Source organism: Pantherophis guttatus, chromosome 1 (genome assembly GCF_059756535.1).
Source record: "Pantherophis guttatus breed Tessera chromosome 1, ASM5975653v1, whole genome shotgun sequence".
NCBI classification, from domain to species: Eukaryota; Metazoa; Chordata; class Lepidosauria; order Squamata; family Colubridae; genus Pantherophis; species Pantherophis guttatus.
Window position 1 is genome coordinate 118,213,740 of NC_142063.1, and position 15,798 is coordinate 118,229,537.

General features: G+C 41.2%; 1 protein-coding gene across 5 annotated transcripts in view; it reads right to left on the reverse strand.

The window, feature by feature from the left end:
• SPEG (striated muscle enriched protein kinase) overlaps window positions 1-15,798 on the reverse strand; it is a 130,888-nt gene that overhangs the window by 20,916 nt on the left and 94,174 nt on the right. For all 5 annotated transcript variants that reach the window (XM_060687850.2, XM_060687851.2, XM_087881614.1 and 2 more), the window contains 14 exons: window positions 14,925-15,131; window positions 12,155-12,278; window positions 11,081-11,253; window positions 10,670-10,782; window positions 9,864-10,032; window positions 9,013-9,106; window positions 8,295-8,495; window positions 7,721-7,781; window positions 6,109-6,186; window positions 4,333-4,505; window positions 3,758-3,784; window positions 2,749-2,901; window positions 788-830; window positions 311-379 (listed from right to left, as the gene is read on the reverse strand). In XM_060687850.2, coding sequence (XP_060543833.2) covers window positions 311-379; window positions 788-830; window positions 2,749-2,901; window positions 3,758-3,784; window positions 4,333-4,505; window positions 6,109-6,186; window positions 7,721-7,781; window positions 8,295-8,495; window positions 9,013-9,106; window positions 9,864-10,032; window positions 10,670-10,782; window positions 11,081-11,253; window positions 12,155-12,278; window positions 14,925-15,131 — 1,685 coding nt within the window. The remainder of the gene's footprint in view (window positions 1-310; window positions 380-787; window positions 831-2,748; window positions 2,902-3,757; window positions 3,785-4,332; window positions 4,506-6,108; window positions 6,187-7,720; window positions 7,782-8,294; window positions 8,496-9,012; window positions 9,107-9,863; window positions 10,033-10,669; window positions 10,783-11,080; window positions 11,254-12,154; window positions 12,279-14,924; window positions 15,132-15,798) is intronic.

Here is a 15,798-nt window from a genome sequence, read left to right on the forward strand (position 1 = left end):
TGACTTTTTGCTTCTGCAATGCCATGCGTTACTAATAAATTTGTAAATGAACACAAAGATTACAAAGCATTGTAATTTACTGGGATTTGTCAGTTTTCCCATGTCTCTGTACGAAGTTTTCTAAAGTACAGCATGGATGTTAGAAATGGAATTCATCTTTTTCTTGAAGAGCAGCTGTGAGCTGCTGGGATTATGCCTGGTAGAACTTCTCTGTCTCATTCACCTCTTGCCATTATTTTTGGTTGAGAAAAATGGCAAACTCTAGTGAAACCACCAAAGAACTGCCACCACATTGCTAGGAGGTATTTACCTGCCACTTCCTGCGAGATATGAATAGTTTGAGATGATCCGTGCTGATACTCTTGCCCTTGGCCAGTGTCTGGAAGGGAAAATAGGTGATAAAGAGTGAAGCAAATGGACACAGTGGGTTTTGTTCTCAGTATTTATGGGAGAAGCCCAAGCCTGCTGGGCTTGAGAGAGAATAGAATAGAATAGAATTCTTTATTGGCCAAGTGTGATTGGACACACAAGGAATTTGTCTTTGGTGCATATGGTCTCAGTGTACATAAAAAGAAAAGATACATTCGTCAATAATCATCTTGATAGAAGAGAGAGAGAGAGGGAGGGAGGGAGGGAGGGAGGGAGAGAGAGAGAGAGAGAAAGAGAGAGAGAGAGAGAGAGAGAGAGAGAGGGAGAGGGAGAGGGAGGGAGAGAGAGAGACTCCTTAGAACTCTAAATGGGCTCCCCAGTTCTTTCCTAAGAGGCAGATTATTGTAGTAGGACTCACCTTGAACCAGGGATGTTCCAGGGTCTGCTCTGCATTAGGCCTCCTATTTGGAAAAGGTAAGAAAGATTAATATGCGGATTAAGTGGCATTCATCAGTACAGGGGAATGACATCGTTAGAGTTGGATCCATTCCAGCAAATAAGATTATTTTCTTCCCAATTGGATCATTCCCAGATGAATATCTTTTTTTGTTTTACCAAAAGGAGAATGTCTCCTTGTACAACTTTCCAGGGTGGGAAAAAAATTTAGTTCTCACTGGAATGTGACTTTATTTAATTGCATATGTTATAACCCTGGTTAATGCATTATTCTAAATGTTGTGACATTGTTTGTTAAAATATTAAGGAAAAGTCTGTAAAAATTATGCATTTGAAGTAAGACTCCTTCCTTCCTTCCTTCCTTCCTTCCAAACAAACAAACAAACAAACTTGCATGGTGCTCATCTCACCAGAGGCGGCTCTAGATGTCTTTACATACAATTAAAATACTCCGTAAATTACTAAAAGAATAACAAGGGATCTTAAATTTAAAATTCAATTAAAATAAAACTGACCAGATAGAAAGGGAGGGAACAAAATATACACAAGGAGGAGGTGGGATGTTATATACTTCATTAGCTATCTCTGAAATGCCACATCCCCATGCATATATTTGGAGAAATGTTCACCAAACCTCAGACAAAATTTAGCAAAAATTATTTTAAAAGATGAAGGCTGATTAAAAGAAGTCAACAGTATGCAGAAGAATGAAAAACCGAGAGAAAACAAAGTTCACATACTCATCCAATCCTTCCTGAGGCTCCAACCAACTGAGTTCATGAAACGTTCTCTGCTTTTTTTAAGGCACTTGAAAGTTACAAAGTTTGGGGTGATTATGATAAATCTCCCTCAAACACCTTGAATTTTGATTCTTTTTTTTACTGATAGACAAGATCAAATGTCAATAAAGATAAAGGTAAAAGATTCCCCTGTCCAGTCATGTCCGACTTTAGGGGACGGTGCTCATCTCCGTTTCTTAGTCGAGGGAGCCAGCATTGTCCGAAGACACTTCTGTGGCCATGTGGCCAGCATGGCTATATGCTGAGCTGCACGAAATACTGTTACCTTCCCACCCAAGTACTGTCTGTTTATCTACTCACATTTGCATGCTTTTGAATTGTTAAATTGGCAGGAGCTGGGGCAAGTAACGGGAGGTCATCCCATAGCACAGTCTTGAACCTGGGCTATCAGCTTTCCAGCTGACAAGCTAAGCATCTTTAACCATTGAGCCATCATGCCCCTTAAACAGCAATAAATAAGTATATAAATACAGGTAGTCCTTGACTTACAACAATTCCTTAAGTGACCATTCAAAGTTACAACGGCACTGAAAAAAAGTGACTTATGGCCATTTTTCACACTTACGACCATTGCAGCATCCCCAGGGTCACATGATCAAAATTCAGATGCTTGCCAACCGGTTCATATTTATGACGGTTGCTGTGTCGTCAAAGGGGAAGCCAGATTCACTTAACAACCCAGTTACTAAGTTAACAACTGCAATTGTTCATTTAACAACTATGGCAAGAAAAGTCGTAAAATGGGGCAAAACTCATTTAACAAATGTCTCACTTAGCAACATAAATTTTGGGGCTCAATTGCAGTCGTAAGTCGAGGACTACCTGTACATTAAGTATTGAAATATATATTATTTTTCTGTTATGGGTGACCAAGCAAATTGTAGTGAAAGTTATCAGTCGTTGATACACTTGTTTTCTTCAGGTTCTTAACTCTGAACTGTTTCTAATGTACGTCTGGATTTTGTGTTCCCCCCAGTCAGAGCTTTTTTGTGGCTTTGGGAGAAGTTTGCTTTCTATCTGTCTATCAGTATGGGGAAATGATGCAACTTACAACCTACACATGCACACACAGAGACACAGAGACACACATACCACCATGTCCCCTGCAGCAACTGTTACTTACAGGCGATCGTTAACCAGCACTTTGATAACAAAGCCTTTGGCCTCCCTGGTCAGTCCTGTGAACATGCTCTCCTCAAAAGCCACGTTGTAGTTGCGGATGTTCATGAGTGTGGTCTTGTCATTTTCGCCCACAAACGGGGAGATCCCTGTGAGACTAGGAGAGGGAACAGTCAGCAAATCCTCAGCAGGCACTCAAACGTCATTTGTGGGATAAAGTCTGGGGCTTCCTTATCTGCTCAGTGTATAGAGGAAACAATTCTAGAGTGGGGCCAATGAATTGGAGTAGCTTTTCAAGGTTTCTTAGAACAGAATAACAGAGCGGGAAGGGACCTTGTAGGTCATCTAGTCCAACCCCCTGTTCAAGCAGGAGACCCTATATCAATTCTTGACAGATGGCAGTCCAGTCTCTTCTTGAAAGCCTCCAAGTGATGAAGCTCCCACAACTTCTGAAGGCAAGCTGTTCCATTGATTGATTGTTCTCACTGTCAGAAAATTTATCCTTATTTCTAGGTTGAATCTCTCCTTGATCAGTTTCCATCCATTATTCCTTGTCTGGCCTTCAGGTGCTTCAGAAAATATCTTGACTCCCTCCTCTCTGTGGCAGCCCCTCAAATGTTGGAACACTGCTATCATGTCACCCCTGGTCCTCCTCTTCACTAGACTAGCCCATGCCTAGTTCCTGTAATTGTTCTTCATACGTTTTAACCTCCAGTCCCCTAATCATCCTTGTTGCTCTTCTCTGCACTCTTTCTAGAGTCTCAACACCTCTTTTATAGTGTGGTGACCAAAACTGGATGTCGTATTCTAGGTGTATAAGGTACTAAGGTAAGGTTTCACCAAGCCATAATCGGCAGCATGAGAACACTCCAAAGAGAAATGAATGCCAGGCCAAACTATAATCAGATTAACAAGGAAAACCCCAATCTTACTCATTGTACTGCTTATTCACTATTGTATGGGAGGTGGAAAGGTTTTGAGTCCTGGATTAACTCCCCAAACCTGGGGCTTACCATAGATAGGTCATGACTCCCACAGGCCTGTAAAGAGAGATGAGAGAGAGAATTTCACTGCTTTGGTAGACTATCTAGTAATGGCATCTAAAAAAGCTGATCAATATAAACTCAGAAGTCCTGGGGTTTTTTTAAAGGTTTTGAAGAAGAAAAAAAGCCAACTCTTAATTCAAACAAGCACACTCTAACATGGTGAAGAATGCTGTGTAGCATGATCTAATTCCACAATCTAGTCTCACATTCCCCAAGGCAGTTTCAGTTCTGACATACAAACCTGATTTATGTCACCCCGAAGGCGAAGTTATGAATGCTGTATAATCTGTGGCACTGAGCCATCTTGGCATTTTCTCCCACCCCCTCCATCCCGCTGGCTCTTCTTCATGAAGCTAGCAATCTTAGGCAGAAATACAAGAACGTCGCCCTAAGCGGTCATCTCGCTAGAACCTTTTCTGAACTGTAGTTGTTTTCCAATATCTTAAGGCCTCTAGATGATGCTCTTTAAGCCCGTTCTCCCTATGTATATTCAGGGATGTATACAAAAATAAACATCACAGTGTGTAGTTGCTCCAATTTACCAGACATCGGTGACCACGGACACAGGACTCTGGCTGACAATCTCAGGACCAACGAATTCAGGAGTGCCATATTTGCAGTACTGCGGTTCATCTGGAGTCAGTTCCTGGGCATTGCCAAAGTCGCAGATTCTCACCTGATCACTGCCTGGTTCAGCCAGCAGTAGGTTTTCAGGCTATAGAGGAAAAACAAAATGGAAATAGATTAAAAATTTAAAATAGCATTCCAGTCAAAACCAGACCTTGGATTCCTGTTAGCTGACCAGAGATTACCACAGTTACTTCCTTCTCCAGAGGATTTCCTACAGCCTTCCTTCTTTGTATTATTCATCCCATGGACACCGATAAAAGTGCATTTCTTAGATGGGAGTCCAGCCAATGTTACTGTAGGTATTTACTAGAAAAAGGAAAACTATTTTGTTTTCAATCCTCACCACCTGATTAATCTCTATTTCTGATCAAAATTGGAGAAACTAATAGAAATTATCACGGATTTTGTTTCTTCCATATCTTCCTTAAAACTTTTAATGCCAAACATTCTTTTATAGAAAACCTCAGAAACTCCCTTATCAAGCCACTTTTCATCCCCCCCCCCCCAGTATGCTGAAAAATCCGAGCTCCTGCAATCTGACAAAAATGCTTTTGAACTATTCGTTTTCCTTGCTTCAGGGCCAATTAACAGTTCCAAATCCACACTACCATTTCCATTTCTGATATCACAAAAATCTGATAATGAGAAAGCAAAAGTCCAAAACTGTGAATTGTGCCATAGGCAAGAAAACCTGAAAAAAAAACAGAAGAAAAAGCCTTAGTTTTCTTTCCTAAAAGAAAACTATTTATGATTGGCCATGTTTATATGTCAACCATGTTTGACTAATTCTAAAATCTGCTCCTGAAATTCCAAATGTGTAACATTAGCCCAAAATGTTGATGTACTGCTTTCTCTACCGATTGTATTCAACCTTCACGAATTCTGTTTTTTTTCCCCCAGAACTCCCTGAAATTTTGCCAGTAAATACAAATTAATTCCAACTTGCCACAGGAGGCATAATTCCTATGACAGCTGAAATACTATTTCTATGTTATCCTGTCCTGTTAGAAAATTTATAGGAAGAAAAAAATGGGACATGGGTGAATAACATGGTGATTCCATTTCAGTGCTACCATTCATCAGAGAGCAGCCAAACTGGCAAAGGAAAACACATACTTCAATTCTTCCTACATATCCATTTAGCTTTTCTCTGCAAACTCTAGCAATGTAATTTGAGGCAATGGTTCATAAAAGTGGTTGCCATCTTGAAATGATAAGAGTATTGCAGTGCCCCTGTTCCTGAAGGCCCACTCTGTTTGATAGACGTGAGGCAAAATTTCAATAAGGTTTATTTTAAAAGCAAAAGCTTGCACAACAGCAGCTAATTTGATTAATTTTTTTCCAGCCATTCAAGACCTGTTCCTTTTTGCCTCTATTCAAATTACAACTCCTACCAAGCACTGTGCTCAGTTCTGTTAAAAGGATAGGCCAGGGATATGGAATTTGTAGCCCTCTCTGCTTGATTTAAGATGCCTCTGCTAGGAATCAGCTCATACATCTAGCAGTAGGAGTAATCTGTTGCTTCCCCACTAACCCATAAGAGGAGATGAAAAAGCTCCAAAGGAAAAGAATGTCAGAAAATGAACAAACGATGTAAACCACCCTGTTTGGGTTTTGTTTGTGCCCTTTCTCACCCTCCCATACTATTATCTAAGGCAATATAGCCCTAGAAATAAGAACAGACTCACCTTAATGTCAAGATGCAAGATGCCATTGCGGTGGAGGTAACAAATTCCCTCTAGGACCTGCCTCATGTAGCAGCGGATCTGCAGGGAGAATTGAAAAAAACAACAACCCAATGGCATTAGAGGTGTCCATTTAATCAAGCATAACTCCATGTTCACTGTTAAGCAAACAGGCGCTTCCCCTTCCTATCCCTCACTCATCCAATACTTTGTGCTGAGGCTAGTGATGAATTTACTTTGATTGCCTAGCTGAAACCCTTTCCTTGAGGAGGAGGAGGAGAAGAAGAGGAATGAAGTAATGCTTTCTGCATTATTACCCTTTTGCAGGGATGTCAAACTGGCGCCCGGCGAGCCGGATGCATCACGTGTAGGCCACGCCCACCCCAGCTCCGCGAAGGGGAGAAACATCGCAATACATCACGTGATGGCAACGTGACACCACAAATTTGACACCCGTGCCCTTTTGGATAACCTGCCTGCAATTAGAGTGGGGCCGCTGTTCTAGTTTTGGTTTATCTGGTGAGACCTTTCCAAAGTTAATGCCAATGGAGTGCTGTTCTGCCCAAAATTCAAAATGAGGTGTCCTCAGTAATACTAAATATCTCCATCTCTAAATTTCCATTCATAGGATGTAATTCATATGAAGTCACCAAAAGTTGAACTACTGTTGTGGATTAGTCAGAGGCGAATAACAAGCAAGCCAATCCTCAATCATGACAAGGCAGAGGTTATGGTGACGGGAGCATCATCCGGCATGAGAGATGGTACTGCAATCCCTCTCATCATATTCATAATCTTAACTGAGAGAGAATGTGCGGCTTAGGTGTGCAGAGATAGCCTAAATGCTTAATGCTTAAGTTCTACTAACATTATTTTTTTTAACTTTTGCAATATGTACTACCAGTTTTAAAAGACATTTTGGTGTAGTGTTTAAGGGAACTGGACTAGAAACCAGGGGACTGGCTGACTTTAGGCCAGCCACTTCTTCCTTAGTTCTGGGAAGGGGGAATGGCAAATCACTTTGAAAAATATTGCTGGAAAATTGCATAGGCCAGGCAGTCACCAGAAGTCAAGACTAAGTTGAGGGAGGGAGGAAGGAAGGAAGGGAGAGAGAGAGGGAACAACAATTCCAAGGGCTTTTGATCCATTCCCAAAACCTAAGACCTAAATGACTCTGGATACTTAAAAGCCACATCAAAATTAAGATCCCTCTTGGGCTCTTGGCCAGGTCTTCCTGGCACTGAAAGTAGAGCAGGCGGTGTTCAGAAATTGGATCTTCTCTAAGATATATGCGTTAAAGTGATATATCTAGTATTTTTTTTTGTTCTCTCTTTTTTGCACAAGATAAAACATCTTTTTTAATTTACTAATTGATGATTACTGTAGATCTATTAATCCTGAATATATTCTAACGCAGGAAGATTATCTGCACGGTTTATATTGTGATTTGGCACAAAGGCTCTTTTGCATTTTCAATTTAGTGCCAACTACTTGGGATGGATGCTTTATTGGCAAAGACTGAGGTAATTTGTTTTTTTAATTAATAAATCCCATGACAATGAACAGGTAGAAATGCTTTGGAGAATCTATATTGATTATTTGAGCTGGCACTTACTTCAGATTCACTCACAGAGGACTTCCTCGCAATGCGCTCAAGCAGTTCTTCTCCAGTGCAGCTAAAGAGTCCATTAAAGGAAACAGTAGGTTTAAAAAGTCGATGGCTTCCTATAGAAGAGACCCATTTCCCTTGGCAGTATCCTAAATTACAGATGCTTAGAAATGTTGGGACCAGAGAAAGCATATCCAGGAGTTCTCCACATACTCCTACCCAAATGATACCAAAACAGGCTATTGCCCAGATCATCGCACTGCCTACGCAGCCCTACAAATAGAATAGAATAGAATAGAATAGAATAGAATAGAATAGAATAGAATAGAATAGAATAGAATAGAATAGAATAGAATAGAATAGAATAGGAATAGGAATAGGAATAGGAATAGAATTCTTTTTTGGCCATGTGATTGGACACACAAGGAATTTGTCTTTGGTGCATACGCTCTCAGTGTACATAAAAAGAAAAGATACATTTGTCAAGAATCATAAGGTACAACACTTAATGATAGTCAAAGGGTACAAATAAGCAATCAAATCATTCTAGGAAACAATCAATATAAATGAAAGAGGATACAGCTCGGTAACGATGATGAGGGCGTTCCTCTTCTCAAAGGCATCATGGAAGTACACAATACGTTCATGGTCCAACTGAGCTAAAATACCAAGCTCACGACGGGCTGATTTTTTGGCTTTGGCCCGGCATGGGATAAACTTTGCAGCAAAAGCCAAGCCGGTGCTTTTCTGGATCACTCGCCGCACATATGAGAAGGCTCCCCTAGAAAACAGGACATTGTGAAACATCAGTCAACTTTATTCTTTCTTGCCGATGCTTGTTTTGCCAAGCCATGTCACTCTACTCTGGCTCCATGCCAATGAAGTGGAAGATGAAGTGAAAAGATGGGGAAGTTGAGCAAAAGGTTACATTCAATTTAGATGGAGATTTGATACAGAAAGAGGAGCATTGCTTAGAAGAGAACAAAATCCAGGTTATCCGGCCCTTACTAAGAAACTTCTGAAGGGTGTCACAAAAATATTTTTCTCTCCAATGTTTCACATTCATTAATGTGTCACATTAATTGATAGCTCTGCCATCCACTGATTTATGTCTTTAGACTAATTTGGAAGGAGGGGGGTTGTTGGCACCTCCTAAGCTTTGGAGTCCTAGGCCAGTGCTTATTTGGCTTTAGCCTAAAGCTGTCTCCATCTCCATCCCTATTAAAAAAGTCCCAATCCAACTAGTCACAGTTGCTGTCTGTTTTATCTTCCTCGTTTTCTTTCCCTCTTTCTCTCACCTGCTGATCTCCTCGTGGACATCATAATAGTCAGCAAGACGGCGGGCTATGTGTGATTCTTCTGCTGCTCGTGCAGCATCCGAATCTGGTATGACTGAAAATCAATCAGACATCAAAATGGTAAAGGAGAGATGTGCAAGAAAGCTGTCATCAGTCACTCTGCAGGTAAAACTAAGACATTTTAGGTTTTTCCACATAAACCTAATCTTCTGCCCTTAATAAAAATAATTGGAACTTTTGCCTTCCAAATTCCAGTCTTGAGCATCTAGTTTCAATAACTGACCTCAAAAACACTGGGTCTGATTAGAGCAGCAAAAAGCTTAGACTTAGAAATTGCCTTCTGCCACCGATAGCCTCCCACCGGCCAATACGCTCCCACAGAGAGGGACTCCTCAGGGTGCCGTCAGTCAAACAATGTCAACTGGCGACACCCAGGGGGAGAGCTTTCTCTGTGGGGGCACCTGCCCTCTGGAATGAGCTGCCCCTAGAGGTTCGTATGATCCCTGACCTGCGTACCTTCCGCCACGCCCTTAAGACTCTTTTGTTCCAACAGGCCGGGCTGGCTTAATATGAATTTTAAATTGGGTGTTTATTAACTTTTAACTTTGTGGTCCAAATTTTATATATTCGTTTTAAATTGTTTTTAAATTTTGTGAGTTTATATGTGTTTTAATATGGCTGTACACCGCCCTGAGTCCTTTCGGAGAAGGGCGGTATAGAAGTTTAATAGAAAGGAAAAAAAAAACTTTCCTGATATCTACCATGGTCCAGGAGCAACTGGGAAACAAAGCTGTTTGCCTATTCTTGGTCTCCAGGGTTCCAACGAGCTCATCCCTATTAGTATCACATACCTGCATGAACCACAAGTTCAGCCTTGCAAGACACTTCTCCAGCCAGGTTGCGTGCAGTACATGTGTAGACCCCACTGTCCTGCTCTGTTGTGTTCAGCACAACTAAAGAGCATTCACTTTCCTCATATACGAAGCTCAGGTGGTTACTTTCAGTCAGGAGCACCTGATTCTAAAGATTTGGGAGACAAAGGACTTGTAAGAAAAACAGTCTGGAACAGAGGTCTCCAACCTTGGCAACTTTAAGCCTGGAGGACTTCAATTCCCAGAATTCCCTAGCCAGCTTTGCTTTGCTGGGGAATACTGGGAATTGAAGTCCTCCAGGCGTAAAGTTGCCAAGGTTGGAGATCCCTGGTCTGGAAGACCAAACACTTACATTGTTTTGCTTTGCTCTCACACATCTGCTGTTCTTTAGGGAGATGCAGGAAATGGGTTCCTTGAATCCCACTGTCTAAAGGCTTTCACATCTTTTACTCATTATTTCTTCCTCTGTAAGACCCGTTTGGTTAATGTTCCACTATTTCATTATTATTGGCATTAGAAGCCAATCAAATAACACTTCCTCTATATTGGTATTTTGATAGGACAGGTGATGAAATAGCTCAGCCTGACTGTTAACATAAAAACTATGCCAATCCAAAAAAAATCTGGAATGAACTAAGATGATGAATGCATATAAGATCATCTGGGAAGGAAATAGGCCCTGCTAGTTAACATTTAGATGCATCATCAAGAACTTCTTAAAATCTGAGAACATTCTGCAGGTATTCTTAACCCAAAATTCTTCTCAAAATTGGACATATATTCACCTTATACCACATAATATCTGGAAGTGGTTTGCCTTCTACTACCACTGCAAACTGTGGTGTTTCACCTATTCCAACTTCAATATCTTCCATGATTGATTCAAAACGTGGTGCCTCTGGAAACAGAAAACACATACTCAATTGGAGCAAACAGAAGTTGGCCAGAAAAGTTCTCACTCCTTTCCATGGGGAGTATTGTCCTGCAATATGTGAAAGGTCAGGGCTTTATTAACCAACAGGATCAGGAATCTCTCATAGTTAGTGAGTCTGTCCTTGTGACGTGAGTTTGTAGGCCATAACCCAACTTATGCATTACACAATATTTTGAAAAGCAGCCATCTCCTAATAACTTGATTTAAAAAAAAGGGCATGGGACAGGCTTCAGATGGAGTGAAGTGGGATGATCTCCCATACCTGCCAGCTCCATGCTGATGAAGCCATGATCATATCCATGCTGGTTGCTCACCTCGCAGGTTATTTCCCCTACATCCCCCCTTCCCACCCGGAGGAATCGCAAGGTGTGCTGATCATCATCAGGCATGCTCATCTCACAGTTGGGATCACCATCCTTGAGCACCATGCCAGCCCTGGGAGGAAGAAGGAAGAAGAGTTTTTGATAGAAAGCAACTGTGTTCAACATGCATCCTGTTGTTGAGCCTCTTCCATAAGCAGCAGGCTTCCACCAATGTCAACAACTATCGTCATTTGACTTTAGACTCTGGAACCTATTTGTAACTTCTCCTTTCGCATGTCCCAAAACTTGCAGGGTTTTCAATCATCTTGAAAAGCCTGTCTAATTAATTCCACAACTAACTTGGTCCACGCTCCTGGAGAAACACTGCACAATAGCTTCACAGCACTTCCCTGGAGCTGTAGAATGGACTTGCTTCCAATTGGCAAAAAGTCTTGCCTTATCCTGTCTCCTCTCCTTGGGATTCTACTCTCTGTCCAGAAGCCAGGGAGCCACAGTAACGTGACTGCAGGAATGTAGAACCCCTCTTCTGTGCCAAACAGAGCAATAGTGACAGTGGTGGACTTTTCCCACTTTCTTCCCATAAAAAGCTAACAAAAGTGTAAAAACAGACGTGGGATGTAATTAGCTCCACTTTTTGGCACTCTACCTTTGATTGGCTAAATAAAGTGCTGGCTACTGGTGAAGGGGAAGATGAGGTGGGGGGACAATTGCTAAGCATTATATAGCAACCTCAAGTTGATAATTATAGTAAGGAGACAAACATCAATATGGAAAAGGCTTGAAGCTTTGTATGTATGAAAGCTCAGCAGTAAGAACACAATTCATGATTCTTCTATATTTTAAGACCCTAAAAAGCACCCTTACTATTGCACCATCTTTCCTTGGACCGTTGCCTCTCTTCTGCAAAAATGCTTAACAGTTGTTCTGTCATCTCTAGCAGCTTCCGAGTCTCCTGCACACCTCACCAGGGCAAGTGTGAAGTAGACTTAAAATACATTGGGTGGATGACCTACCTCCTCCAAGTGACAGCAGCCTCAACGTGGTTGAGAGTTATAGTGATGGAAGCCGACTGTGCCTCTACTGCATACACCACATCTGGCTTGTCCAAGATTATAGGGGCCTCTGCCATGTATGGACCTGGAAACACAGCCCATCACATTAGAGCCCCAGCACAGATCCAAGAAATTCTACATAATCACTGCAGGGAGAGATTTCACGCTTCTTAATTTGCTGGGCTAAATTTCCTTGAACTGTATATTAAATGAAGTTCATCCTCGATGCCACTTCCCTATACAGGTAGTCTTTGACTTACAACCACAATTGAGCCCAAAATTTCAGTTATTAAGTGAGACATTTGTCACATGAGTTTTACCCCATTTTACGACCTTTCTTGCCTCAGTTATTAAGTGAATCACTACAGTTGGTAAGTTAGTAACCCGGTTGTTAAGTGAATCTATCTTCCCCATTGACTTTGCTTGTCAGAAGGTTATAAAATCTGATCGCATGACCCAGGAACTCTGCAACCATCATAAATATGAACCAGCTGCCGAGCATCTGAATCTTGAACATGTGACCATGGGGATGCTGCAGTGGTCGTAAGTGTGAAAACTGTTCATAAAGTCACTTTTTTCAGTGCTGCTGTAACTTTGAACGGTCATTAAATGAACTAAGTCAAGGACTACCTGTATCTCCTTTTTCTTAGCCACTGGGCCTGAATCATCTTTCTTAGATCAGATTGTACCGAAGATATTCTTAGATAGCATCTCAGCCAAATGCTGCAATGGGGAGACTTCTTACAATTCTTATATAAAGCTTGCATTGTAGGAAGAATGTTCTTCACAACTTTTCCCAATATGACAAATTCTAGATGTCTTGGGGACACATTCCAGATGTCTTAGGGACACTGCCTAGGAATTCTGGGAGGTGTAGTCCAACACATTTGAAGGGTACCACTTGGAATCTCTGGTTTTAGGAAAACGTTTTCGAAGGTCTATTTGAAAATATTATACATATTTGTGACGGAATTCTAGAAACAATGGGCTACTACTAAAAAGCTCCTGCTTGTAATGCTGACCACTCTTCTTGATAATTTAATATTCAGCTACCAATAGGAATAAATTCCACAAATAGAAATAATTAACATCCACCTTCCCTGGTAGGAAAGAAAACTTTCTATCTTGAAACAGACAGGTAGATCAACCCCAAAGCAAGCCAGACATAAATTATTTTATTGCTTATGGTGGTTACAGATTTAGAGCCTCCAGTGACTAATACCTTTTCCTATAAAACCAAGGCTCTCAGAGTGGCAAGTGTTCTCAAAAAAATCTGAGTGCTGTCATCAGCTTCATATTTCAACAAAAGAACAACGAGCAAGTTTCTCTGAAGAAGGCGTTCACAGCCTTTTGTATGAAATCCTGAGGTAACTGAATTCTTTTGAACTGGAACAACCATGGTCTAAGAAATAATGAAGAAGTAGGAACCAGGGGTGAAATGTAAAATTTGTTACTACCGGTTCTGTGGCTTGGGGGGGGGGGTAATGTGACTGGGTGGGCGTGGCCAATTTTTTTTTTATTTTAAATTTTCAAAGCATTTTTTCTGCAAATGCAAAAAATGCTTTGAAAAGCCTCTGCCGATCAGGAACACAGCTGGGATCGTCAGAGCCTTTTCAAAGCATTTTTTTAACCACCTCTTCCGCTGAAGAGGTTGCAGGAAAAAATGCTTTAAAAGTCTCTCTGATGATCCCAGCTGAGTTGCCTGATCATTTTAAAAAATGCTTTGAAAAGGCTCTCTGACGATCAGGCAACTCAGCTGGGATCGTCAGAGAGACTTTTAAAGCATTTTTTTCTGCAACCTCTTCAGCGGAAGAGGTGGTTAAAAAATGCTTTGAAAAGCCTCTGAGATCCCAGCTGAGCAGCGCGATCATCAGAGGCTTTTTTTTTACTTTTAAAAGCATTTTTTTGGTGGTGGAAGTAGAAAAAATGCTTTTAATAGTAAAAAAAAAAAAAGCCTCTGATGATCGTGCAGCTTAGCTGGGCAATGGGGGTGGGGCGCAGAGATTTTTGCTACCGGTTCTCCGAATCACCAGCCGCCATCGCTACCGGATCGGGTAATCTGGTCCAAACCGGGAGCATTTCACCCCTGGTAGGAACATATATTTTTCTTCAATTGTTATAAAAGCCTTTGAGCCTTCTGATTCTAAAGAGACATTTTTTGGGTAATCATTAGAGCGTCAGACAAGGAGCTGTGATTCCCCAGTTCAAATTTTCCTCCTAGCCATCAATTTACCCTCAGTCATAATTCTGACAACAGATGAGATGACACCTCTTCCTCCTCCCAATTCCATTCTTGACCACCTCTTCCCTTTCTCCTTGCTCTCCCCACCCTTTTGGCTCTCTTCCCACAGACTCACTCTGGGACAGAAAAGGAACAATTTCCTTTTCACAAGCAGTCCCATTTTTTTTAATCTTGAGCTCCCCTCCCTGTTACTTCAGCATGGACCATGTATCATTAGATTGTTCTCTTTGGTTTCCTTTTTGAACTTGGGCTGATTCCTGCTTCTGTGTGCAGTTTTTAAAGGCTGCACTGCTGGGAAAAGGGTGAGGATTTGAGAAAAAGGATTAGGGGTAAGAATAGAGGTGGTTGAGGGTACTTGGTTTTTGTTCATTGCATTTTGTTAGCTCAGCTGTCTTTGCTCCTATGAGAAGGTGGAAGTACTTTTAGTAGGGTTTTACTCTGTAATGAAAAATAGCCATTTCCTTGCCCTTTATTCTTTGGGTGCCTTACCATGATCAAGGAGCTGCACCGGTTCTGTGGGTGGAGAAGGCTTGCTATTAGCCTTAGATGTTGCTGTGAGTACACGGAACATATAGTAAATGTTTTTTTTTAGACCCAGAATCGTATGGCTGGTTTGTTGCAAGCCTGTAGTAACAACAGTCCAGTGGCTGGACCCCAGGATCTGCTGCTGGAGAATATAGGTGACAGAGGCAGGGTCTAAGAATAGAGGAAGGAAAATGCCAGTGAGCTGTGACTCATAAGTGAGAGCATTCTGGGCTAGATCACAGGAACACACAAGACAGATTAACATTTCGTGAGTAGGAACCTGCCACAGTATGCAATATGGCAGTCCATGAGAGAAACTATACAATGCATATTCTGTATAAAGCATTTCCCTTCCCCTAATGAGCACCCTTAGATCATTATGAACCCCAGCTTTTGGTAAAACAGCAAGTTTATAATACGGACTACAAAGGTATGTTTAGAAATATGTGAATGCCTACTGAAATATTAGGAGAGCTGAACAAGATTTCTGGTCATAAGATTTATTAGTCAGCCCTACCCATTCCTATTACAAGCAGAACCTAAATAAATAATGGATAACTGCACTAAAAAGTATGAAATTATATAAATATTGCTACTTCATTTATACCAGGCCACAAATACAGGCCACAAAATTCATAACAAGGTAAGGAAGGCTCCCAGATTAGTCCAATTGCTGTCTAGTGCAGAAAATGATAGTCCAATCCACAAAGAATGTGTTCGGTTCCCTTTTAAAACTGTTTAAATAGCTAATGGCTGTGAATTCCAGTTCAGCTGAGTGTTGTGTATAATAAGAATTGTTGGTCCTGAAACTCCCTGCCATTCAGTTTTAATGGGAGAT